Source organism: Heptranchias perlo, chromosome 30 (assembly GCF_035084215.1).
Source record: "Heptranchias perlo isolate sHepPer1 chromosome 30, sHepPer1.hap1, whole genome shotgun sequence".
NCBI classification, from domain to species: Eukaryota; Metazoa; Chordata; class Chondrichthyes; order Hexanchiformes; family Hexanchidae; genus Heptranchias; species Heptranchias perlo.
This window is the reverse complement of record NC_090354.1, coordinates 3,022,937-3,050,163: the sequence shown is the minus strand read 5'-3', so window position 1 is coordinate 3,050,163 and position 27,227 is coordinate 3,022,937. Positions and strand designations below refer to the sequence as shown.

Below are 27,227 nucleotides of genomic sequence, written 5' to 3'. Positions count from 1 at the left end.
TGCTCCACTAGCCTTTAGCGCTGGTGCTTATTCCGAACTATATTAAAATGGAACTGTTCTTTTTGAAAATTTCTTTCCCTTGTTTGTACCCACACCTGAAAGGAAACTCTGCCCATTATCAACTCATCTCCAGCTATAAAGACTGCCAGTAAAAAGCGACATCTCCAGAGATTTCGTAGCGCACTAACTGGAGTCTCTTTCTTTTCCAAAAACTCAACAAAATTCGCGGAGGACTCCATCAATCTAACTGGTGTGGTCAGTGTGCCTTTTCACCTCTGGGACGTAGTTCAAATCCTGCCCAGACCCGTGAGGTGAAAGATTCCCTTCTCTGTGGGATTTAAGAGTTTGGGACAGTCTTAACTCGCTTCCCACATGACATGAGGCCAGAGCCCATAATTCAGGACAAATTGTCTCTCTCTCTCTCAGAGAGGCCAGAAAGTTGGCTGGTGTGGGACATGGAAATGGTGTAATCAGAGGCCCTTTTCTGAAGCTGCATCTAACCTGATCCGGGAGTACTTAATGTTGATGAAAGAAAGAACTCGCATTTAAATAGCACCTTTCACGACCTCAGGACGTCCCAAAGCACTTCACAGCCAATGAAGTACTTTTTAAATTGTAGTCACTGTTCTAATGGAGGAAAAGGAGCAGCCAAATTGCGCAAGGCAAGATCCCACAAACAGCCATGAGACAATGATCAGATAATCTGTTTTACTGACGTTGGTTGAGGGATAAATATTGGCCCAGGGCACCGGGGAGAACTCCCCTGCTCTTCTACGAAATAATGCCATGCGATTTTTTTTACATCCACCTGAAAGGGCAGACGGGGCCTCGGTTTAATTGCTCACCCGAAAGACGTCACCCCCGACAGTGCAGCGCTCCCTCAGTACTGGCACTGGGAGTGTCAGCCTAGATTATGTGCTCAAATTGACAGACTGAAAATCGGGAGGAACATGCTCCCGTTTGCTTGGTACACACCCCCAGAGGGCTCAGCTCAGCTCCAGGAGCAAGCAATCAGAAAATCCGACCCAAATTAATATCAGAGGCGTTTAGAGAGTGTTCGGATTATATGAAGCAGTGAAGACTCTAACGCCACAAGGAAAGAAGAGATGAGGGAACAAGCAAAGGGGAGAAGTATAAAGAAAGAAGGAAAGGGAACGGGTGGCAGAGAGGAGAAAGAAAAAAATTTGGTAAAAAAAACGAGTTTGTTCATTAGTCAGTGGTGATATTGCACAGTTAGCGCATTGCTATCAAATTCCTCGCCATGCTATGCTATCTGGGGCGTTACTGCCTTCACTGAAACACTAGAGAGATATGAGTGCGTTAAGTGTTTATGCGATACTTTCCCAGTAGCAATTTCTAATCTAAGATCACAATGGCGCAGAATTTGCTTGGAAAATAACAACCAGTTTAATGCGCACGTTTTTAAGAGTGTAAATGACAATTAATCTCTCCAGCCCACAAAGGGAACATTGAGAACTGTTGAATCTCACTCCTGCAGATAGTAAATTGTTCCTAGAGGTTATTTAGATTTTAAATGTTCTTTTCTTACTTTTCCTTTCTGACACTTTTTTCTCTCTCTCTTAATCCGATCTTTCTTTCCCTCACTTTATTTCTCTTTCTGTACCTGATTTGACTCTAATTCACCCGATTTCCTTCTCCAGCGTTCCTCCGTGTCTTTCCCAATCCTTAAACCTCATTGATGCAGGAGATAGACTGTTGGTCCTGTCGTCCACCAAGGTCCCAGATGCCCCATTGCCCTCGTTATCAGCTCGCGCCTCCAGCAATTTGCAGCGCAAAAAAACTTCAAGCTGAAGGTTGAGGAAAAAAAATGCAAACTCATGGGGCAAGTCGCGAGATGCCCCACACCAACAAATTCTGGGCCCAATACAATTCTGCAAATGGCCTCCAAATAACAATGAAACAAAGAGGCACAATGATATATTTTATTACTTAATTACTCGAGCGTTTGGGAAGAGATTGAAAAGTGTAAAAACCATAAAGTGCAGCCGTGAACCCCCCACGGGGCATTACTTTGGAACCTGCCTCCTCCCACCTGCAATTGCACATCGACCACAGCGCCCTGCTACAATGCGTGAGTGGCCCGTTGACCCTCCGAAGGCTTATAGGTCAACCCTCTGAGATCTCCGCACTCCTCCAATTCTGGCCTCTTGCGCATCCCAGATTTTCTTCGCTCCACCATTGGCGGCCGTGCCTTCTGTGCCTAGGCCCTAAGCTCTGGAATTCCCTCCCTAAACCTCTCCGCTTCTCTACCTCCCTCTGCTCCTTTAAGATGCACCTTAAAACCTACCTCTTTGATCACCTGCCCTAATATCTCCTGATGTGGCTCGGTGTCAAATTTTGTTTGAAAATCGCCCCTGTGAAGCGCCTTTGGGACGTTTTACTACGTTGAAGGTGCTTTATAAATGCAGGTTGTTGGTGCTGGTTTCGATTGTCTCTGGATGGTATCCCTTCTGCCAGCCCCCTGCACCAGCAATTCCACCAACATAAACCGTCTGTCTCAACAGCAGAATGAAAACTGACCCTGCCGTTCGATTCTGCCGGTTCCCCCAATCTGACCTAAGGAAGCGAGAGTGTAAACAGCAGCTTGAGCCAATCATCCTCGTCCTCGGTCTGCAGGAGATGAGGGCCTTAAGGAGTGGATCTTCTCCGGGTGTCTTGTCAGCGACCAGCTTCTTATGCAATTCATTTTAATATAATTTAATAGATGTCACGCTGATTGATGATGTGCTGATGTGTCCCTCCTGAAACTGTAGCATTAGCAAAAAATCTCCTTCCACTCTCTCAGATTTGTATTGAGCATTGGAATGTGGTAACCCAGAACACTCGGCCGTAAGTGCTCCACCCACGTGGCTGGTGTGGACCAAGGAAGGCTCTGGGTTTGATCCCAGCCCTGTGCTGAATTAGCCGACCTGAGCCAGGGAGCGTTGAAGGGCGGGAGTGGGAGGGGAGGCAATACAGTTGTCCTCTGGATTAGGGAGGGGAAAACAGGCAGGGAGCCCTCGCCTTGATTTTAAAAAAATCATTCTCGGGATGTGGGCGTCGCTGGGCATTTATTGCCCATCCCCAGTTGCCCCTTGAGAAGGTGGTGGTGAGCCGGCTTCTTGAACCGCTGCAGTCCGTGTGGTGACGGTTCTCCCACAGTGCTGTTAGGGAGGGAGTTCCAGGATTTTGACCCAGCGACAATGAAGGAACGGCGATATATTTCCAAGTCGGGATGGTGCGTGACTTGGAGGGGAACGTGCAGGTGGTGTTGTTCCCATGCACCTGCTGCCCTTGTCCTTCTAGGTGGTGGAGGTCACGGGTTTGGGAGGTGCTGTCGAAGAAGCCTTGGCGAGTTGCTGTAGTGCATCTTGTGGATGGTGCTCGATGTTGGATGCTGCATGTTTAAGTGCAGGATCAGGTTCAGCTATGATGTCTTCTGAAGTCAAACGGACCGCAGACACTCATGGTCTGGGCTCACTCATGCAGAATTGGTTGAGGGATAAATATTGGCCAGGGCACTGGGGAGAACTCCCCTGCTCTTCATCAAAATAGTGCCATGGGATCTTTTACATCCACCTGAGAGGGAGCCTCAGTTTAATGCCTCATCCAAAAGATGGCGCCTCTGACAGTGCAGCACTCCCTCAGTACTGCACCGGGAGTGTCAGCGTGGATTATGTGCTCATGTCCTTTCTGATTCAGAGGCGAGAGTGTTACCCACTGAGCCATGCCTGTCACATACACAGTCCCCTCATTATAGCGCTGCAGAAAAGCATTAAACCAGAACCTGCAAGGCTCAGCAGTCACCATGCATTTATACCAAGGTATTTCAGTGTCTGAGGCTGCACTGGAGACTGCGTAACTCCACAACAGCTGCCAGAGACGCTCTTACTCTCCCCCCGCCCCCCATCCCGCCTCCCCACTCCCCCCACACTCCGAACAACCACCCAATTCCTTCCGGTATCTGAAGCCAAGCTTTCGTCGCACGAGACCACTTATGTGGCCCTGAGACTGATTTCCACTTTTTTCCCTGTGGAAGCAAAGGAAGATATAAAGCAAGAAATGTCAGGGGGTGGATGGGATCGAACTTCCTAATATACCACCTCTCGCAGTACTGCTGCCCCTTTCTACAGATCACCTAACACGAAAAGCTCCGATAGACAGTTTTAACTTGTAGGGAGATTCCTTTTGTAAATATCTGAGCCAACAGCAGTTTCCTGCTCAATGTAACCTTCAGGCTGGAAAGCTGCCCTGGTGAAACTCACTCCTGTGTAATGAACGCTGCCGACCGAGGTCATCTGTAACAAGTAGATCACAGGCCCGGGCGCGCTTATGCAGATTTCACAGGAAGGGCTGGGCACCCCTCCCTCTGTCCTCACCGCGTTGCAAGTTAAGACTGACTGCACCACCTCCAGCTCTCGAACGAGACGTTAAACCGAGACCCTGTCTGCCTTTTCAGGTTGAAAGTGGGGACAGAATCGGGCTGAGCTGCGATGCTCCCTGCAGTGGAATAGCTACCTGGCACTCACTGTCTAGCCTCACACATGAAGAGTAACCACTTGGATGGGGTACAGGGGAATGGCTAGTGACTGTGGAGCTTTACCTCAGCACGGATCTGCCCCTTCAAGAGAGCAGGGGAGAAACTGGAGGTATTAGGTATTATTCCTGGCTCTAACCCCAATGCTAAACTTTCCTTACGGAGCACTGAGTGTCCTATAATGCTCCAATCAGCTCTCTGTCCCCTCTCCTATTCTAACAGTTTGAGATTTTGTGCCGCCCCATGACTGCACCTTTGGGAAACCTGTTTTTCATGAGCCCAGTAGGGCTGGGCATGTTTATCCTGACAGGTCACATTCATCATCAGAAGAAGGTAGTTAGTTATGTTCTGCTGGTGAATTATATCCACTTAATTAAGATATTATTGTTCTGGATGAAGAGCTCAGTTTTTGAGTGACGGAGGTTGGTGTGATTCTGTAGTACCAGGCACTGTCTGCCCCTGCTCGGTAATCCAAGACAGCCTGAAGAGGATACAAAAATAAGCTCACAGACTAGTTTGTCTTAATGTCTATAAATCTAGGTCAGTATTATAGACTATTACTGCCCTCCCCAGAGAGATTTCCAGTAAGAGGGAAAATGAAGCCCCTTTGGGACCTGTGATATATACAGCTGATGAGAAACTGCTGATCAAGGATGGGAACGGTAGAGACATCTTGTTATATGCTTTTGTGATAATATAAAGGCGCCTAATATTATGACCTGTTCTTGTTTAAAGAGACATTCAATTACAGCCATCAGCACAAATTTGGGCCCACACAATATCTGCCCTTAAATCTATTGTTAATACATCTGTGCGTTCTGGACTTGGATTTGTTTAACACTTTAAAAGGGATTGTTGATTTTGAAATTTCACTGAGCCAACGTTGCAGATGCTTTGACACATGTTCATGTGAAATTCCTTTGTCTGCGACTTTGATGGAGACATTGGCCCTTGCAAGAAAACAGTTAAAACTAAAATGCTGTAGTCCTAGGTAATGTCTTTAAAAGAGTTTAGTAAGAATGCTTTTGTTGAGATAAGCTGCTCGTGGTCGAACAGCCTTATCTTAGTCACTATAGCTCTGGACAATGGCCTGCCTCTTAAAGGAATTAGCCTCTAAAGATAAACCACTCGCGGCTGATCAGCCTCGTCTCCCTCCAGTCTAAACTCATCCAGCTGACAATAACCAATCAACCTTATCTCCCCTGACCTTATTACGTTGGGAAAAAGTCACTTTTTGAGGCTCCAGGTGCAAGGGTTCGAGCTGGTACCGATTCCAAGGCCAGTATAAATACAGGTGATTGTAAGAGGTACAGGTAAAGCCATAGAGGCAAAGAGAATATCAGTCAGGCTACGGCTCTACTCAGGTAGAGTAAGGGGTAATATCGTTCTGTTCTTATAACTATTGCTTGAGCATTGTAATTGTCTTAATTTGAGTTTATTTTGATCACCTCAATAAATAACCTCGTCTCCAGCCAACAGGTGTCAGGGTCGGATTTCTTACACCCTGTTAAATGGCAGGCGAAGGAATTCAATAGAAATGCATGATCTTTACAACGACTTATATTTATTTTGCGCCTTTAATGTTGTAAAAACATCCCAAGGTGCTTCACAGGAGCGATTATCAGACAAAACTTTGACACTGAGCCACATAAGGAGATATTAGGACAGGTGACCAAAAGCTTGGTCAAAGTTTTAAGCAGGGTCACAAAGGAGGAGAGAGAGGTAGAGAGGCGGAGAGGTTTAGGGAGGGAATTCCAGAGCTTAGGGCCGAGGCAGCTGAAGGCACGGCCACCAATGGTAGAGTGTTGAACCCACAACATTCTGACTGAGAGGTGAGAGTACTACCAGCTAAGCCAAGCTGGCAACTAGTTGGCTGATGGAATGCTGATAATGTTGACACTTATTGTTTGTGCCTGTCTGGAAGAGTGATAGCATTTCTTTATTCCTTTGAATGGTTTTGAAATGAAGTGTGTGTTGAGGGGCAGACTGTAAAAGGACTGTCTGAGGAGCCCACCCAGGTGAACATGATGTTGCTGTTTTCAAATTTTGTTTCGGAAAGAAAAAGAATGACCTTTTTTTAAAAAAAAAAATTCTTTCAAACTTGCAACCTTGAAATTACACAGTGTGAACATTACAGATGCCGAACAGGTATGAAATTCCGATTTTGACGGAGGCATTAACCCACCTTGTTAAATAGAACAAAAAGAAATTTGATATAATCGCATAAGGGAATCGGGTACTTACTTGAAAAGGAGAAATTTGCAGGGCTATGGGGAAAGAGCAGGGGGGAGTGGGACTAATTGATAGCTCTTTCAAAGAGCCAACACAAGCACGATGGGCCCAATGGCCTCCTCCTGTGCTGTACGATTCCATGAACTATTGAGCATTCGTAACGTTTGCTCCACTGAGAATGAGGAGCCAGCTGTTGCCTCTAGTGCGATGTTGCAGGTTAGATCAGCATGGGAAAAACTGAAGCCTGCCCCCCACCCACCCCCCCACCCCCAAAAGTGCAGTCGCCCTGGGGGGGGGGGGGGGGATGCTCAGGTTTCCCCGCCCTGTCATACTTGGTAACGAACTCCAATAACATAACCACTACGCCACCATACCCTTAACTTAACGATACCCGTAACAAACTATTTATGTTGCCTGCCACAAGTTCAAAACTGGGGGGGCCATAAATACAAGATAATCACCAATAAGGAATTCAGGAGAAACCTCTTTTCTCAGAGAATGGGTGAGAATGAGGAACTCACGACCACATGGAGTAGTACAGATGCATTTAAGGAGAAGCTAGATAGGTACATGAGGGAGAAAGGAATAGAAGGATATACTGATAGGGTGAGATGTGATAAATGGGAGGAGACTCATGTGGAGCATTTCTATCGCACCTTTCATGACCTCAGAACATCCCAAAGCGCTTTACAACCTATGAGGTACTTTTTAAAGTGTAGTCACTGTTGTAATGTAAGAAACGCGGCAGCCAATTTGTGCACAGCAAGATCCCACAAACAGTAATGTGATAATGCCCAGATAATCTGTTTTTAGTGATGTTGGTTAAGGGATAGATAGTGACCAGGACACCGGGGAGAACTCCCCTGCTGTTCTCTGAAATAGTGGCTGTGGGATCTCTTACGTCCACCTGAGAGAGCAGGCAGGGCCTCGGTTTAACGTCTCATCCGAAAGACGGCACCTCCGACAGTGTGGCACTCCCTCGGTACTGTCACTGGGAGTGTCGGCCTGGATTATGGGCTCAAGTCTGTGGAGTGCGGGGACTTGAGGCGAGAGTGTTACCCACTGAGCCGCGGCTGGCCCTTCCAGCGCTGCCGTTCACACCTCTGTTCGAGCCGCTGGCTCCCGATCGAGCGGCTTTGCCTCATTTACTTTACTGCTCCGAGTTCATGGCTGCCTTGGCGACAACACAGAGAAGATAAACGGAACACAAGAGTGATTGCCCTTCACTGCTGGAGTGCAAGGGAGCAGATGGGCCGCAGTATTAATGTGAAGCAGGACAATCGCCTGATGATTGACAGTTTCAGCTTCGTGAGCCTCAGCACAACGCGTCTTTTGAAACATGCTCCAACTCTCGTGAGTTATCGGATTGGCTTTTAACATGCAACGTGGGGCCGTGAGGAACCTAACTGGCACCACTGACATAGATAAATTTTATTCTCCTTAAAAGTTCCATCGCCCCCCCCACTGTGCTCGCCCACCTACGTTTAATCCCGGTCCAGCAGCGCCTCAATTTTAAAATTCTTATCCTTGTGTTCGAATCCCTCCATGGCCCTCGCCCCTCCCTATCGCTGTAACCTCTTCCAGCCCCACAGCACGCTGAGAATTCTGGGTTCCGCCAATTCCTGCCTCTTGCGCATCCCCGATTTTCATCGCTTCGCCATTGGTGGCTGTGCTTTCCGCTGCCTAGGCCCTGAGCTCAGGAATTCCCTCCCTAAACCTCTCCGCCTCTCTCTCTCCTTTAAAACATTCCTTAAATCCTACCTCTTTGTCAAGCTTTTGGTCACCGGTCCTAATATCTCCTTACGTGGCTCATTGTCAAATTTTGTTTGATAATCGCTCCTGTGAAGCGCCTTGGGACGTTTTACTCTGTTAAATGCGCTATATAAAAACAAGTTGTTGTTGTTGTTATGTGCCCCAGCTATAATTTGTATCTATCAGGTTAAGGGTATGGGCGCAGCGGTTATTTTGTTGGAGTAGTAATCCATGGGCCTAGACTAATAATCCAAAGTACATGAGTTCTCTGGATTATTAGTCTAGGCCCATGGATTACTAATGGGCCTAGACTAATTAGGCCCATGAGTTTGAGAATTTGGATTCAGTTATTTAAAAATTTGGAAATAAAAAGCTGGAATCGGTAAAAATGACCATGAAGCTGTCGGATTGTCTTTAAAAACAAAACCCAACTGGTTCACGAATGTCCTTTAAGGAAGGAAACCTGTCGTCCTTACCCGGTCTGGGCTTATATGTGACTCCAGTCCCCACGCCAACATGTATGATTCTTAATTGCCCTCCAAAATGGCCCAGCAAGGCACTCAGTTGTATCAAGAAGGCCGACCACCACCTTCTCAGGACAACAAGGGTTGGGCAATAAATGCCAGCCTTGCCAGCGACACCCAGATCCCAAGAATGAATTTTAAAAAAAATTGTTTCAATTGTCGTTCTTCCTGATCTTTCACCATGTATTTCCGTATGGCAGAAGACTTGATTGTGACAAGCCCCAGTTCATAGAATTACATGGAATGTACAGCACAGAAACAGGCCATTCTCCCTCCCTACTTCATCTCACCCTATCAGCATATCCTTCTATTCCTTCCTCCCTCAGGTGTGTATCTTGCTTCCTCTTAAATGCATCTCAACTACTCCTTGTGGAGTTTGGTCTGCTTTTGAAGAGGTTTGGGCATGGGTGTAGTTGTGTTGCTTGCTTTTGTATCAAAGGTTCTTGGGATAAGAATCTGCCATATTTTTTTCACCTGTAGCAGCACATGACGAAAATTAACGAGCCCACAGCCCCTGGACAAGGTTCCCAATGCTGGTGCAAACTCGGAAAATGATCCCTGTCATGTACGCCTTTCCATGCTGATACTTGTTAACGTGAAATGCTGGGCATTCAGCTGTGGCTCAGTGGGTAGTGCTCTCGCCTCTGGATCAGAAGGTTGTGGGTTCAAGACTCATTCCAGGGACTTAGGCACAAGTTTCAGGCTGACACTCCAGTGCAGTACTGAAGGAGTGCTGCATTGTCAGTGGTACTGTCTTTCAGATGAGATGTTATACCGAGAATCTGTCTGCCCCCTCAGATGGATGTAAAAGATCCCAAGGCACTATTTGAAGAAGAGCAGCGGAGTGCTCCTGGTGTCCTGGCCAATATTTATCTCTAAAACAGAGTAACTGGTCATTTATTTTGTTGCTATTTGTGGGACCCTGCTGTGCGCAAATTGGCTGCCATGTTTCCCTACATTACAAGAGTGAATACACTTCAAAAAGAACTTCATTGGCTGTAAAGCGCTTTGGGACGTCCTGAGGTCGTGGAAGTCGCTATAGAAATGCAAGTTCTTTCTTTTCCTTTACTTATTTTAGCAAAAGAAGGTTAGCAGCAATAAGGAGTCTGTTGAAAGCATCAAGGGTCCGTATTTAATGCTGATCTGAGGATTCTACGTGTCCAAAAATAGATTAGTGAACATTACTGAAAAATGAGGGTAAGAAAGCCTGCTTTTTTTGCTCATTGTGCAATACTCTGGAGCTGCAGTCAAATCAAAAGATGATTATTTAGTGTGGTTAACAAAGGGGAAGGTTTAGAATTATCGTCACAATAGTGACTAAAGCAAATAGTACAGAGGAGCTTTCTGGCCTGAAGCATGGGTGCAGCAGTTATTGGTGGGCAGGTCAGAAGGGTAGTCAGGGAGTGCAGAGGGCATAGGAGGCACACTATGCTCGTCGGGACGTGCCCCCAGGCGGTGAGTGGGTACCACAGCAGAATCGGCCACCTGGGCATGCTGGAGGGGCAGGGCACAAGGAGACTCAGATTAACCAGGGCGGGTGTAATTGAGGTGTGCCTCCTGCTTCATGAAGATCCCTGGGGGCAGGGTGTTGTGAATCTCTCTGGTTGCCTACAGCAAGGTCCTACAAACAGCAAATGAGATGAACGACCATATAATGTGTTTTGGTTAAGGGATGAATATTGGCCAGGACACCAGGAAGCACTCCCCTGCTCTTTCTTTTTAAAAAAAAGTGTGGTGACATCTACCTCAACAGGTGGACAGGGCCTCGGTTTAACGTCTCATGCGGCACTTCAGTGAAGTGTCAGCTTAGATTATGTGCTCAAGTCCTGAACTGCAGCTTTTACCCACTGCCTTCCAACTCATAGATGTGAGTGTTACCGGCTGAGCTAAACTGACACTGTAGGCCACTTTGGATACATTAGTTGAAGACAAAAAAAGTCTTCACTTGAAATAAATGCCCAGCATTTTCCAAGGAAGCTGAGCTATCTTTTGAAGAATCATCTGTAGTGCTTATAATAACAACAACTTGCATTTATATAGCGCCTTTAACACAGTAAAACGTCCCAAGGTGCTTCACAGGCGAGTAATCAGATAAGAATTGAAACCAAGCCAAAGAAGGAGACAATAAGGCAAGTGATCAAAAGCTTGGTCAAAGAGGTAGTTTTTAAGGAGGAGAGAGAGGTAGAGAGGCGGACGGGTTTAAGGAGGAAATTCCAGAGCATAGGCCCTGGGCAGCCGAAGGCACAGCCGCCAATGATGGTGTGAAGGAACAGGTGGATGCGCAAGAGGCCAGAATTGGAGGAACACAAAGATCTCGGAGCGTTGTAGGGCTGGAGGAGGTTACAGAGATACAGCTCACAGAAGCTGGAAGTAGTAGATGTTGGCTGTTCTTCAAATGGATGGTGAATATCAGCAGGATATTTGGCAATGAAGAGCATCACATAGAATTACATAGAATTTACAGCATAGAAACAAGCCATTCGGCCCAACTGACCTCATGTGCTTATGTAGCTTCCCCTTAAATGCATCTATATTAGTCGCCTCATCTGCTCCATGTGGTAGCGAGTTCCACATTCTCACCACTTTCTGGGTAAAGAAATTTCTCCTGAATTCCTTATTGGATTTATTAGTGACTATCTTATATTTATGACCTCTAGTTTTCAATTCCCCCACAAGCAGAAACATTTTCTCTACATCTACCCTATCGAACCTCCTCTCCTGAAGGCATCGCATTGCTTGGATCCAGTCCCACGGAGTCACCTACCCACTGGTACTTTGCCTGGCTGTCTGTACTTCAGATGGACGGTGAATGTCAGCAGGGTATCTGGCAATGAAGAGCATGACGTCCAAGTCCAGTCCTGTCCAAGGGTCACTGGATCGCAAACCAGGAGTAAGAACCCGGGATGATTTTGTTTTTTTTTCTTTTTCTCCCGAGCTCAGGGATTCTAAGACCAGCAGTCGCACACCCAGTGCCCCAGACAGCCCAGGAGTCAACCCCGTGACGTTCTGCACCAAGTAATAAGAAGAAAGTGCTGGCAAGCTGTCAATAGTTAGGAGCCAAAGCAAATGTCAGCAACCAAAATCTGAAATAACAAGTGATAATCTCATGTGCATCCTCCTGAGTCAAGGTGCTAAAGTGCATGGAGGGTTCCTTCAAAAGGTGGTGCAGGATTCCCAGCTCTGTGAGGATAAGGAACGGTTTCTGTGGATTGAAGTGAGGACCAGAAACTATTTTCGATCCATGCTCCATTGCATCTGCTCCTATTTAAATGATCATTTGAGATGCAAATTCCTGGTTAATCTGAGCAACAACAAAAATAACAAGCCGGCAGCTCCTGCCTTAAACATGCTGCGGGATTTATGGATGTCAGTCTGAAGACATCGAGCTGTTTAAAAATAATAATTGTACAGAAGAAGCAGTGTTTTTGGAAATCTATTAACAGAACAGAAGGTTTTGCACAAAAAAAAATTCTTACGGGGAAAAAAATCCTTGAGAGTTCCAGACAGATGAAAATTCCAGATAGGCACATGCCCCAGGATACTCTTGATTGGTAAATAATATTCCTGGAACTGTGCAGTAACTGGTGAATTTTAAAGAAACTGTGAGTGTTTTTCTAAAGGTTGGATATTTGATTATGAAAAGCTTATTTATAAACAGGAACCATAAGAACGACCAACTTAATGAAACAACTTGATGAGCCAGTAGTCTGGTCCCAATGCCTTGGTACCAGGGCTTGTGCTCACCCAGCACTGCCCGTGCCTGCATGGCAATGAACTGACCCCACGTGATAATGTGGGGTCCGTTCACAAAAATATTTTGGTGCGGCGGGCATCCGTGTAAAGCTGCATATTTTGGATCTCAGCGCGATCGTGCACTGGGAGTTTTGCCTGGGACTGAATCCATGATCAGGTCAGGCGCCATTGAAGGTCCTGAGAAAACTCTTCTGTCATGTGTGATTGTTTCTTTGTACATTAATCTCAAGTCTGGATACTCCTTTCCAAGGAGCCAGAAATGGACTGACACAGCAATGCCTCTTGCTCATCCCCGATTTTCATCGCTCCACCGTTGGCGGCCGTGCCTTCAGCTGCCTGGGCCCTAAGCTCTGGAATTCCCTCCCTAAACCCCTCCACCTCTTTCTCCTCCTTTAAGACACTCCTTAAAACCTACCTCTTTTTGGTCACCTGACCTAATATGTCATTACGTGGCTCGGTGTCTGATAACGCTCCTATGAAGCGCTGCTGGACGTTCTCACTATGTTAAAGGCGCTATATAAATGCAAGTTGTTGTTGCATGCGATATGCTGACTCACGTGACTTTGACCTACCCATAGGCTCGACCACTGGGGGTGGAAACGAGGCGATACCGTTCCAGACCCCACCTCCAAATTCTTTGGTGTAGGTCATGTCCCCTCCACCCCCCCGGCCTCTTTACAAATAGTTTTGCCTTGCCCCCCTCCCCCACTCCCCTCCTCTTTCCTTTAATAGTGTGAAGGGGTCACCTGTTGGAAATACAAATTGCAATGCAAAAATATTCACCGTCGTGATCCTCACTTAACTTTCAAAAGAGCCGGTTGATGGCAAACTCGGGGAATTCAAGGACCACTTGGAATATCACTTACAAAGAAAATGCAAAGTTTTTGCTGAGTCACCACTGGCAGACACGCGGATTGCTGGAAACCCAGCACTTAGTGACGGCTCTCTTGGCAGTGTGGGGAGATTAACTTTCACTTATTGAGAGGCTGACCCAGGAGGACGCATGAGTTATAGGAGAGGTAATACGATGTAAGTGAGTATCACTCCCGACACGAGACCAGCAGGTGCCTTTGTTGAAACCAGTGTCTTGCTTTTCATATTTATTTTCGTTGATCTGACCTATAAGAGTCACTGGCCTGTCTATTGCCTGCTGAGCTGGCCAGTTGTGTCCTTTTTCCTTGTGATATATATAGAGTCTGCTCTGCGGCCTTCGTTCAATGATTAGAAATGTCACTACTGAATCCTGACGACCTGATGCTGCAATTTGTCACACAAAAAAATTCTTCGGAACAGAAAAAGGCTATTAGATCCAACAGCCTGTCCCTGCTTGATAGATCTCAACCCCACCTTCTCACTAAAGCCTATTATGTGGTGCGACTTTGGAATACGACTGTTTAATGCAGTCCTGTAAAGTTGCTTTATTCGCTACTTTAATAACGGTGTTAATTCCGTTTATTCTAAGTGTTGCTGTTGAAAGCACGCAGAGGAATTTTGTTTGAATGTGTCAACTGTTGTATGCTGATATTGCAGAATTTATTATCTGGGCTCCTATCGCCCATTCCTTTCTCTCCAGAAAGACGTCTTGCTGCCTCATTAAAACATTTAAGTGGAGTCCTTTAATGTCTTTCCCTGCTCAGTGTCAGCTTGGCTCAATTAGTAGCAAGTCTTGCCTCTTGCTGAGAGGGTTGTGGGTTCCAGCCTGACTCCAGACACAAGTGCATAATCTAAGGTGCCACTACAGTGCACTGCAGAGGAGCGGCTGCATCGTTGGAGGTGCCGTCTTTTGGATGATACAGTACACTATTGTCTCATCTGTCCACTCAGCTGAAAGTAAAAGCCTTCTACATCACCTACAAGGCTCGAGTCGGGAGTGAGATGGAATATTCACCTGGAAGGCTACAAGTGCAACAACACACACACAAAGCTCAACACCATCCAGGACAGAGCAGTGCACTTGCTTGTTGCCCCTGCTACTGGACATGTCTAGAAGAAACAGGAATTTCCTATGGACACAAGGTTGATCCCAATTCAATGGTCAGGGAATTTATGCCGATGGACAATTCAGGGCAAATTGTTGCAAGATCGGTGGTGGGATAGATGGGCAGGAGAAACTTGTCTGTCAACAAACAGAACACAAAATGTTCACAAAGTTCTGAAGAAAGTTTTCAGACTTACGTGGGCTGTTTCTGTCCCATTGAAGCACCCGGATGGCAGCTCACCCATCACCAGTCAAACTGCAACCCTGCAAAGATGGCGGGAGCATTTTGACAATCTGCGAGATGAATCATCCAGTGTCAGCATTGAAGCTGTGGATCAATTGATAAATCAACCTATCCATAGAACTAACAAGGCTGTCAGGATGAGGAAGAATGGGAAAGCTCCTGGTCCTGATAGAATATCAACAAGAGGTCTACAGATGTCAATGCCATGTTCTAACTACACGGCTCAATTCGCTGTCAGTTAATCTGAAGAGTTTAGATCCCTCAGAATCCCTAACAATGCGGCATTGTTACCAAACACAGTGAAAGTGGAACAAATATGACTGGTGAATATATTGGGAATCTCCCTCTTGTCCATTGCCCAAAACATTAAGAACGAGTTGCTCTTCAATCATCTGTTGTAGACAGCCTACTTCCAGAAACACAGAGCAACCATCAATACGATCTTTGTCACATGTCAAAAGCAAGAAAAATGTAGGGAGCAGTCATTGTTGACCTGACAAAAGCCCTTGATAAGAGCAGAAGCTCTGGATTGTGGAAATTGCTTTACAAGTTTCAGCGTTGAGTAAAGGACGTTCAGATGGGTTCGAGCAGCTGCGTGATAGAATGCTGGGCAAAGTGCTAATTGATGGTACACATTCCAAACCAATTTGGACAAAAACTCTGGAGCTTTTCAAGAGACAGATAGCTGCTGTGACGAGGGATTGAAGGTTTCTGTAGAAGGACGTGCAGAATTGGGTGAATGGCCTCCCTCAGCAGGAGTTATCCTTTGTAAGCATGTCATTGGATAGTGATCAGGAGCCAGAACCTTGGCTAATTTTACCTTCCCAAGGCTTGGAGAGTCTCCCATCGCTAACCCAACTGGGATTGGCTAGCTCAGCATGGAGATTGGTTAGTTCAGCACTGGAAATGGCTAGTTCAACACCGGAATTGGCTAGTTCAGCACCGGGATTGGCTCACCCAGCACGGAGATTGGCTAGTTCAACACCGGGATTGGCTAGTTCCGCACCGGGATTGGCTAGTTCCGCACCGGGATTGGCTAGTTCAACACCGGGATTGGCTAGTTCAAAACCGGGATTGGCTAGTTCAACACCGGGATTGGCTAGTTCAACACCGGGATTGGCTAGTTCAAAACCGGGATTGGCTTGCCCAGCGCTGGGATTGGCTTGCCCAGCGCCGGGATTGGCTAGCACAGCACCGATCAGAGATCAAACCTGGGTCCTTCTTGATCTGTTTGGCTCATTTCCAACCCATGTGCATTTCGTAACTGAGGCACTGAGGCAATCAGAAAGAAGCTGTTACGTTTTCTCCACGTGTAGAGAAATTGTTCTAGTCACTGGAATCTGCAATATTCTGCTTTATAATGCAGCATAAAAGGGGTTTTGATAGAGTAGATGGGGAGAAACTGTTTTCACTGGCAGGAGGGTTTGTAACCAGAGGACACAGATTTAAAATAATTGGCAAAAAAGCCAGGATGGGAGAATGAGAGACAATTTTTTATGCAGCAAGTTGTTATGATCTGGAATTCACTGCCTGAAAGGGCGGTGGAAGCAGATTCAATAATAACTTTCAAAAGGGAATTGGATAACTACTTAAGAAGGATAAATTTGCAGGACTATGGCTAAGTGGGAAGGGGAGTGGGACTAATTGGATAGCTCTTTCAGAGAGCCAGCACAGGCACGATGGGCCGAATGGCCTCCTGTGTTGTATGATTCTATGAAAAAGGATAGATAAAAATGCACCATGATAATATATCAGTGAGTTGTCATAGTTCATGTCTGGTGGTGTGAACAGCTTTAACATACCAGCACACCTTGGTGATTTGATTACTGAATCAAAATATTTACCCCCTCAAGGTACGTATCCTTGAACCAGCGAGTGGGAGGGTCACCCGTGGAATGCAGTAGATCAGAGTTGAGTTATGTTTGAGTGATATCCTGCAGCTCTTTCACTCGGTTACCTTGAAGAGGTTGAGAAATCTCAGGGCTTTCTCCTCTTGGATGTTTTATCTCTCTTTCATCGTTATCCAGCGAACGATGACACTTTCATACAGTGGCCTTGCCCCACAAGATTGCCGCAAGTGACTGAAATTGCTATTGAGCAGCACTGACCTGGTTTGCACCAGGAGCATTCCATGTCGAGCAAGAAGATGAATGGCCAGTTAATCTGTGTTCTTTTTTAATGGTGTTGATTAAGGGAGGAATCTTGGACAAGACACCCAGAGAACTCTCTGCTCTCCTTCCAACAGGGCTGTGTGGTGTTAAACATGTGTCTGGACGGGCAGACAGAGCCTCGGGCTGTCTCATGCGCAGGGCAGCGCCACCAACACAGCTCTCCCTCAGTACCTGTCTTAGCCTGAACTATGCGCTTAACTCTGGATATGGCGGCCGTGCCTTCAGCTGCCTCGGCCCCAAGCTCTGGAATTCCCTCCCTACACCTCTCCACCTCGCTACCTCTCTCTCTCCTCTTTTAAGACACTCCTTAAAACTGACCTCTTTGACCAAGCTGTCCTAATATCTCCTTATGTGGTTCGGTGTCAAATTTCGTTTGATAATCGCTCCTGTGAAGCAGCTTGGGGACGTTTCACTATGGGGGGAGAATTCCAGAGCTCCGGACCCAGGCAGCTGAAGGCACGGCCGCCAATGGTGGGGCGATGAAAATCGGGGATGCACAAGAGGCCAGAATTGGAGGAGCGCAGAGATCTCAGAGGGTTGTGGGGACTGGAGGAGGTCACAGAGATGGGGAGGGGACGTAATTTTCACTTTGGGCATGGGTAGAAAGCTGCATGGTTGCAGATCGGCGGGCCATTATACTCACTGCTCGACCTCCCTTCCCATTGGCTTCAGCGGAAATGGGCAGGGTGTTTAGTGGGAGTTTGATTTGCAAACTGCCCGATTTTCTGCCCCACGCCCAAACGTGAAAATTACTCCCCGTACCTTTCACACGTCTATAAGTTTGGGTAATTTCAAAATTCTCATCCTTGTTTCCAAATCCCTCCCTGGCACTGTGTTGAGGGGGTCCTGGATAAAAAGCGCGTTATCAGACTGAGGTCACAAAGCACACACAAGCACTGAAACCAGGATTGTTTCAATGGAAGATACTTCTAGTTATCCGCCATTTAAGTATGTATTGGAGATGGACAGTGGGACCCAGATTCCATCCTTCATCTCACCAAATTGAAGGTATCTCCTACCCAATAAAAGATATGAGGGCTGATTTCTTAGCCCTCCCTCCCCTCACTGCCCACAGCTGTAAACTTGTAGAAGTTTGGAAAGAAATTATGCCCCAAGCTTTCCTTTTCTTTTTGTTTTATTCTCCTTCTCACCTTTTTATGACCCTTTCGAGGAAGTTTCACTGTCAGAACCCCATTTTGAAGATAAGTTGCACGTTTACATTGAGAGAGGGAGCTGCATTCCACAGAGTCAAAGAAAAACCTGCATTTACACAGCGCCTGATAATGCCCTTTCAGAAACATCTCAAGGCCCCTAGCGTACAAAGAATTGATTCGAGGTGCAGTGACCATAGGCAAATGCAGCAGCCATTTTGCACACAGCAAGATCCCACAACCAGCAATGAGTTAAAGGACCAATTAATCTGTCTCCCTTGGTCGAGGGATGATTGTTGGTTAAAGCAGTGCTATTTTTTCAATAGTGCCACTGGATCACTAAAGGAACTTAGGGACAGGAGGAGGCCATTCAGCCCCTCGAGCCTGTTCCGCCATTCAGTTAGATCCTGGCTGATCTGTATCTTAACTCTATTTACCCGCCTTGGTTGTATAACCCTTAATAACCCTTACATCTATCAATCTCAGTTTTGAAATTTTCAATTGACCCCCAGCCTCAACAGCTTTTTGGGGGAGAGAGTTCCAGATTTCCACTCCCCTTTGTGTGAAGAAGTGCTTCCTGACATCACCCCTGAACGGCCTGGCTCTAATTTTAAGGTTATGCCCCCTTGTTCTGGACTCCCCCCACCAGAGAAAATAGTTTCTCTCCATCTACCCTATCAAATCTTTTAATCATCTTAAAGGTTTGGATTTAATGTCTTTTTCTTGAGCGTGAAGTTTGAGCTACACCATCCCAGCAAAGCAAGCGTCCACTTGCCCAAATTTATTCAAAGTCAATTCTAATCAGTTTATAGACGTTCACGAGCAGTTCCAGTCCGAGACCTGATTCGTTTTGAAGAGATCTGTTTTACAGCTCAGCCCTCCCCAGGGTCCGCCCTGGGCCCTGACTCAACTGAGTTCAGATCAAATTTATAAATAACCACAGAACCTTGAGCTGATTTGAATTGATTTCCAATTGTTCGAAACGCAGTGTGTTGAAGATGGGATGTATGTGGAGTAAAAAAAGTGCTTGAAGGTAAAAAAAAAGGATTTGGTTGCAATAGTTTTCCGGGGAGGAAGGGGCGGTTTACACTAATGAGTTTCCTTCTGGATAAAATGTTAGTGGAACAAAACTGCAAAGACTAACTCATTCAAAATTCTGCTTCAAAAAAATGCTCTCCTGGACGGCCTCCTTGCACCCTCCAAACGTGAGCTCATCCAAAACTCTGCTGCCCGTATTCTAACTCATATCCAAGTCCCGTTCACCCATCACCCGTGTGCTCGCTGACCTACATTGGCTCCTGATCCGGCAACGCCTCGGTTTTTAAAATTCTCATCCTTGCGTTCAAATCCCTCCATGGCCTCGCCCCTCCCAACTCTGTAACCTCCTCCAGCCGTACAACCCTCCGAGATCTCTGCGCTCCTCCAATTCTGGCCTCTTGCACATCCCCGATTTTCAACGCTCCACCATTGGCGGCCGTCCAGTCAAAAAGTATTTTTCTCCCGTCTCCAATATTGTTATAACTAAAAATAACAAACGTGTGTAACGAAAATGAAAAAAAAACAATGGTTTTTCTCCCGGGTGTTTGCTCGCAGCAGTGACCTGGAGATTAACCGTCAATTCCTGGAGACTCCAGGGCAATCCTGGAGGGTTGGCAACCCCGAGATGTGGGTGAAATGTCTGCTTTTCAACGGTGGGGTAAACCTTCAACTTGCCGCCTGGGCATAAGACTGGCGCTACCGACTGGATCGGCCGCCCGTTATAGAAACTGCCCGATTTTCATTCCCGTTGAAAATCAGCGGAGGTCGGATTCAGTCACCGAGTGGAAATCACTGGTGTCTATTATCAGCCAGTAATCTGGAAAGTCATGGAGTACATTTTACCATCAGGTGCTGTTCCTGTACGGGACACTTAACAAGCTCGTAGCTAATCCCTCTGCACACTTTTTTTATTCGTTCACGGGATGTGGGCGTCGCTGGCGAGGCCGGCATTTATTGCCCATCCCTAATTGCCCTTGAGGTGGTGGTGGTGAGCCGCCTTCTTGAACCGCTGCAGTCCGTGTGGTGAAGGTTCTCCCACGGTGCTGTTAGGAAGGGAGTTCCAGGATTTTGACCCAGCGACGATGAAGGAACGGCGATATATTTCCAAGTCGGGATGGTGTGTGACTTGGAGGGGAACGTGCAGGTGGTGTTGTTCCCATGTGCCTGCTGCTCTTGTCCTTCTAGGTGGTAGAGTTTGCGGGTTTGGGAGGTGCTGTCGAAGAAGCCTTGACAAGTTGCTGCAGTGCATCCTGTGGATGGTACACACTGCAGCCACAGTGCGCCGTTGGTGAAGGGAATGAATGTTCAGGGTGGTGGATGGGGTGCCAATCAAGTGAGCTGCTTTGTCCTGGATGGTGTCGAGCTTCTTGAGTGTTGTTGGAGCTGCACTCATCCAGGCAAGTGGAGAGTATTCCATCACACTCCTGACTTGTGCCTTGTGGATGGTGGAAAGGCTTTGGGGAGTCAGGAGGTGAGTCACTCGCCGCAGAATACCCAGCCTCTGACCTGCTCTTGTAGCCACAGTATTTATATGGCTGGTCCAGTTAAGTTTCTGGTCAGTGGTGACCCCCAGGATGTTGATGGTGGGGGATTCGGCGATGGTAATGCCGTTGAATGTCAAGGGGAGGTGGTTAGACTCTCTTGTTGGAGATGGTCATTACCTGGCACTTGTCTGGCGCGAATGTTACTTGCCACTTATCAGCCCAAGCCTGGATGTTGTCCAGGTCTTGTTGCATGCCGGCTCGGACTGCTTCATTATCTGAGGGGTTGCGAATGGAACTGAACACTGTGCAATCATCAGCGAACATCCCCATTTCTGACCTTATGATGGAGGGAAGGTCATTGATGAAGCAGCTGAAGATGGTTGGGCCTAGGACACTGCCCTGAGGAACTCCTGCAGCATTGTCCTGGGGCTGAGATGATTGGCCTCCAACAACCACTACCATCTTCCTTTGTGCTAGGTATGACTCCAGACACTGGAGAGTTTTCCCCCTGATTCCCATTGACTTCAATTTTACTCGGGCTCCTTGGTGCCACACTCGGTCAAATGCTGCCTTGATGTCAAGGGCAGTCACTCTCACCTCACCTCTGGAATTCAGCTCTTTTGTCCATGTTTGGACCAAGGCTGTAATGAGGTCTGGAGCCGAGTGGTCCTGGCAGAACCCAAACTGAGCATCCGTGAGCAGGTTATTGGTGAGTAGGTGCCCCTTGATAGCACTGTCGATGACACCTTCCATCACTTTGCTGATGATTGAGAGTAGACTGATGGGGCGGTAATTGGCCGGATTGGATTTGTCCTGCTTTTTGTGGACAGGACATACCTGGGCAATTTTCCACATTGTCGGGTAGATGCCAGTGTTGTAGCTGTACTGGAACAGCTTGGCTAGAGGCGCAGCTAGTTCTGAAGCATAAGTCTTCAGCACTACAGCCGGGATGTTATTGGGGCCCATAGCCTTTGCTGTATCCAGTGCACTCAGCCATTTCTTGATATCACGTGGCGTGAATCGAATTGGCTGAAGACTGGCTTCTGTGATGGTGGGGATATCGGGAGGAGGCCGAGATGGATCATCCACTCGGCACTTCTGGCTGAAGATGGTTGCAGCCTTGTCTTTTGCACTCACGTGATGGACTCCGCCATCATTGAGGATGGGGATGTTCACAGAGTCTCATCCTCCCGTTAGTTGTTTAATTGTCCACCACCATTCACGACTGGATGTGGCAGGACTGCAGAGCTTTGATCTGATCCGTTGGTTGTGGAATCGCTTAGCTCTGTCTATAGCATGTTGCTTCCGCTGTTTAGCATGCATGTAGTCCTGAGTTGTAGCTTCACCAGGTTGGCACCTCATTTTTAGGTACGCCTGGTGCTGCTCTTCTACACTCCTCATTGAACCAGGGTTGATCCCCTGGCTTGTTGGTAATGGTAGAGTGAGGAATATGCCGGGCCATGAGGTTACAGATTGTGCTGGAATACAATTCTGCTGCTGCTGATGGCCCTCAGCACCTCATGGATGCCCAGTTTTGAGCTGCTAGAATCTGTTCTGAATCGATCCCATTTAGCACAGTGGTCGTGCCACACAACACATTGGTTGGTATCCTCAATGCGAAGAAGGGACTTCGTCTCCATGAGGACTGCGGTGGCCACTCCTACCAATACGGTCATGGACAGATGCATTTGCGACATGGTAGATTGGTGAGGACGAGGTCAAGTAAGTTTTTCCCTCATGTTGGTTCGCTCACCACCTGCCGCAGGCCCAGTCTGGCAGCTATGTCCTTCAGGACTCAGCCAGCTCGGTCAGTAGTGGTGCTACCGAGCCACTCTTGGTGATGGACATTGAAGGCCCCCACCCAGAGTACATTTTGTGCCCTTGCTATCCTCAGTGCTTCCTCCAAGTGGTGTTGAACATGGAGGAGGACTGATTCATCAGCTGAGGGAGGGCGGTAGGTGGTAATCAGCAGGAGGTTTCCTTGCCCATGTTTGGCCTGATGCCATGAGATTTCATGAGGTCCAGAGTCAATGTTGAGGACTCCCAGGGCCACTCCCTCCTGACTGTATATCACTGTACTGCCGCCTCTGGTGGGTCTGTCCTGCCGGTGGGACAGGATATCCCCAGGGATGGTGATGGAAGAGTCTGGGACGTTGGCTGAAAGGTATGATTCTGTGAGTACGGCTATGTCAGGCTGTTGCTTAACTAGTCTGTGGGACAGCTCTCCCAATTTTGGCACACGTCCCCAGATGTTATTGAGGAGGACTTTGCAGGGTCGACTGGACTTGGTTTGCCTTTGTCGTGTCCGATGCCGGGTGGTCCGTCTGGTTTTGTTCTTCATATGACTTTTTTTAGCGAGATTGTGCAACTGAGTGGCTTGCTCGGCCATTTCAGAGAGCAATTAAGAATCAACCACATTGCTGTGGGTCTGGAGTCACATATAGGCCAGACCGGGTAAGGACGGCAGGTTTCCTTCCCTAAAGGACATTAGTGAACCAGATGGGTTTTTAACATCAAAAATCCAGTAGTTCCACGGCCACCATTACTGATACTAGTATTTTAATTTCAAATTTTATTTTGCTGTGGTAGGATTTGAACTCATGACTCGGGATTATTAGTCGAGGCCTTTGGACTACTAGTCCAGTAACATAACCACTATGCTATTTTACCCCTGTACTTGTTTGGTGCAAGCGTTAACAAGTTAGTGCCTATATTGAGAAAGCACACCAAAGGATTTAGTGCAAGTATGTTATTGGGAGAGTCCAAAACTGGGGGTCGTGAATATGAGACAGTCACTAATAAATCCAATGGGGAATTCAGGAGAAATCTCTTTACCCAGAGAGTGGTGAGAATGTGAAACTCGCTCCCACATGGAGTAGTTGAGGCGAATAGTGTAGATGCATTTAAGGGCAAGCTAGATAAACACATGAGGGAGAAAGCAATAGAAGGATATGCTGATAGGGTGAGATGAAGTAGGGAGGGAAGAGGCTCGTCTGGAGCATAAACACCAGCAAAGACCAGTTGGGCCGAATGGCCTGTTTTTGTGCTGTAAATTCTATGTAGCTCTATGTAATGTTAAGTGTTCGTATGGAAATATCCCCACATCTCTTGTGTGTACCTGGATTATGGACTGCATCAACCCAGGTCAGGATTTGCTCAGACTGCAAGGCATCTCCTCGTTGATGCTACAATGGACATTCAGTCAACGCACCGTGTCCTGGAGGTTGGATTCTGACCCCCTGCTGATTTCCCCACCTCAGCCACGTGCTGCAAGGCTGCTTCAACTGGAGACCAAGCAGGGTGAGAGGCAAATTTAGCAGCATTGTCGTCCCTGGGACTGATGTGTTGTATCTTCAGCTGGTGTTGGCACAGACCCTGTGCACAGGACTCTTGCCCACTTTGGGTGGCTGCAGTTGGTGCAGAGTCTGGGGAGACGAGGGAAAGGAGGGAAAAAGGAGGAATTTACACCTAAAAAAATACATTGAGAGTAATCAAATCACTTGGTATTCTTTCTTTCAGAGGATGACTTCCCTCCACCCATCGGCCCAGAGGAAGAGAGTAATGGGACTGGATTCTCAGGTGACTTTACAGATTAGTATGTGTATCCAGAATCCAGGTTCAGCACCAGAATTCTGTTTTTCAGATCTGCAAATCTGAGGTTTGGTTTCTGATTCAATCACAGACTGGCTAACTTCAGGTCTCCCCTCACCCCATTTTAAAATTCATGTTCTCCCTCTACGTTAGGTGCCCAAGTCATCTACTGAATTGAGTGTTAACTATAGCTCACATGATGGGTGAATTGTCAAGTACACTACCAGCAAATAGTGCCTTCCCAGTATCTCCATCAGTTAATTAAAGAGTGACATTGATCGATGTCTATGGGCTGGACTGTTCCCCTCCCCTCCCCCATATTGGAGAGTGCACATCAGAACATTTAAAAGACATGGAATGAGAAAGGGCCATTCGGCCCATTGATCCCACTCCTCCCACAGCCCGTGTCCACTCTACCCTATCATAGACTCTACTCACCAATTGAATCTCCTTCCACAGCCCATGTACAATCTACTCCATCAGGAACCCTACCCACCCATTTAACCTTCTGAGGAAATTTATTGTAGAAATACTCTTTGATTGTCCAAGGTAGTCAGACAAAACTGCGCTATATTCACCCAGCCTCACATTGCCACTCTTCAGTCCTGGCCTAGTGCTCTCCACAGATGTCATGCTGCCTCTTCTGGTCCTGCACACAGAAATCAGGGCCAGGATTTTGACCCATAGCCGGGAAGGGGGCAGGGGGATAGAATCGGAAGTACGGGTTTCCCGGACGTCCTTACGATTTTAACATAAGGACATCTTTTATTTTTTTTTGATGGTTTCCCATCTGATAGGCCGGCCTGATTGACAGGCTGGTCTCAGTCGGACGGGAGCAGAGCAAGGAAGAGGATGTGAAAAGGTAAGTCTTAGATTGTATGGATGGGGGGGCACAGGGCATGGGTGGGCATGGTGGCACCAATGGGCTGCCATTGGTGCCGCCATGCCCACCCATGCCCCTGTGCCCAATGGGCATGGTGGTCACGGAGGGGGAGGTCAGTGGGGGGGAGGTGTCAGTCACCGAGGGGGGGGATGTCGGGATCGGGGGTCATGGGGGGGGTCCGCGATTGTTGCCGGGGGGGGGGGGGGTTTCGCAATCGTCGTGGGGTCACTGCTTGTTGGGCCTGGGGGAAGCACTCCTGCTCCTCCAAGCCCACAAGCTGTGCTATAAAGGCACTTACCTGCAGTTTCAGGCCTTCTCACCTCCTCTCACGCGGCATGAAGGAGAAGGCCCGGGAATCCTGGCCCCCAGGGGTTGAAATCGCAAAACCTTTCAAAATGGAGGCCTGCAGCCTCCTTGAACGGCTTTAGTGACCAGCCCGCCTCCTGGGAGCGGTTTGGTTGCCCGTCCCGGTGAAAACCGGAAATGGGCAGATTGGAGGCGGGTCTGCAATTTTTGCAGTATCAATGCCCCCGCCCCCAACCCACCCATTTTTCAAAGTTAAAATTCTGCCCTATATGTTCTGTGGAGCCTTTGATCACCATGGTGTATATTCTTCCCAATAAACGCCATTCCTGTACACAACTGGATATTTATCCACGCACGCAGGCAGTCCCTTTTAGCGGGGCTGGGGATGAAAAATAAGTTAAAATGACTTTAGAAATGCAGTGTGCTCACATATGGGCTCCAGATGATGGAGGCACTGAAGTAAATGACTGTTAGAGACTGGGACAAATCACAAGGCTTATTACAGCAAATCTGTGGAATTTTAAGTACTAATGGGGTTCGGAGAGAGGATCCTCTTTCATGCCAATTGGCAGCAAACCCATGAGGTGGATTGGGATACACTTAGAGCTGCAACTTACTGACTATTAATGAAGGCTGAGCAGATCGGATATCCCCGAGTCTGCCAAGGTTACGTTCCAATGGTCTGAAACTCAAACACACTGAGGATTCGGGAATAAGGTCGTGAATGGTTAACGGTCCATAGTTATAACTATCAGGAAAGATTGAACAGGCTGGGACTCACTTCTCTAGAAAAGAGAAGGCTGAGGGGTGACCTGATAGAGGTCTTTAAGATTATGAAAGGGTTTGATAGGGTAGACGTAGAGAAGATGTTTCCACTTGTGGGGGGAGACCAGAACTAGGGGGCCATAAATATAAGATAGTCACTAATAAATCCAATAGGGAATTGAGGAGAATCTTCTTTATCCAGTGAGTGGTTAGAATGTGGACAAGGAGTAGTTGAGGTGAATAGCATAGATGCATTTGAGGGGAATCTAGATAAACACATGAGGGTACGGTGGGAGGAAGCCCGTGTGGGGCATGAAGACTGCCACAGACCAGTTGGGCCGAATGGCCTGTTTCTGTGCTGTAAATTCTATATAAGTTAGTGACTAACAGTCCATGCTCAAGCTGCAGTGTTTAAAGATTCTCAGCCCAAAGTAATTTATGATCTTTGTCTTTTGAGTTTGGTCGACAATACAATAGAAAGTCCCAGGTTCAGTTCCCCACCTGTGCTGTTCTCGGGCGGAGCAGCAGTTTGAATGCACAAAATTGGCTCCAGCAGCCCTGGCCCAGGGAGATGGACATCAGACTGGGTCTTGCTCCCGATAGCCATCCCACAACGCCCGCCGGAAAGTGCACATGAGGTGAGAATGGGATCTGACTTGCCTGTGATGCCCTCCCATAATGAACAGCCTATTCACACATGGGGAATAGCCACTTGGGAACGGGAATGGAGAGCTACTGGTGCCTGTTGGACACCTAGCCCAATAGAAGTCAACGCCTCAAGGCAGGAAATGGGTGAACTAGGCACAATGAAACCATTC

General features: G+C 47.4%; 1 protein-coding gene across 1 annotated transcript in view; it reads left to right on the top strand.

The window, feature by feature from the left end:
- skap1 (src kinase associated phosphoprotein 1) overlaps nucleotides 1-27,227 on the top strand; it is a 347,892-nt gene that overhangs the window by 257,930 nt on the left and 62,735 nt on the right. Inside the window, exon 10 of the mRNA XM_067969375.1 lies at nucleotides 24,384-24,443. Within this exon, the coding sequence (XP_067825476.1) occupies nucleotides 24,384-24,443 (60 nt within the window). The remainder of the gene's footprint in view (nucleotides 1-24,383; nucleotides 24,444-27,227) is intronic.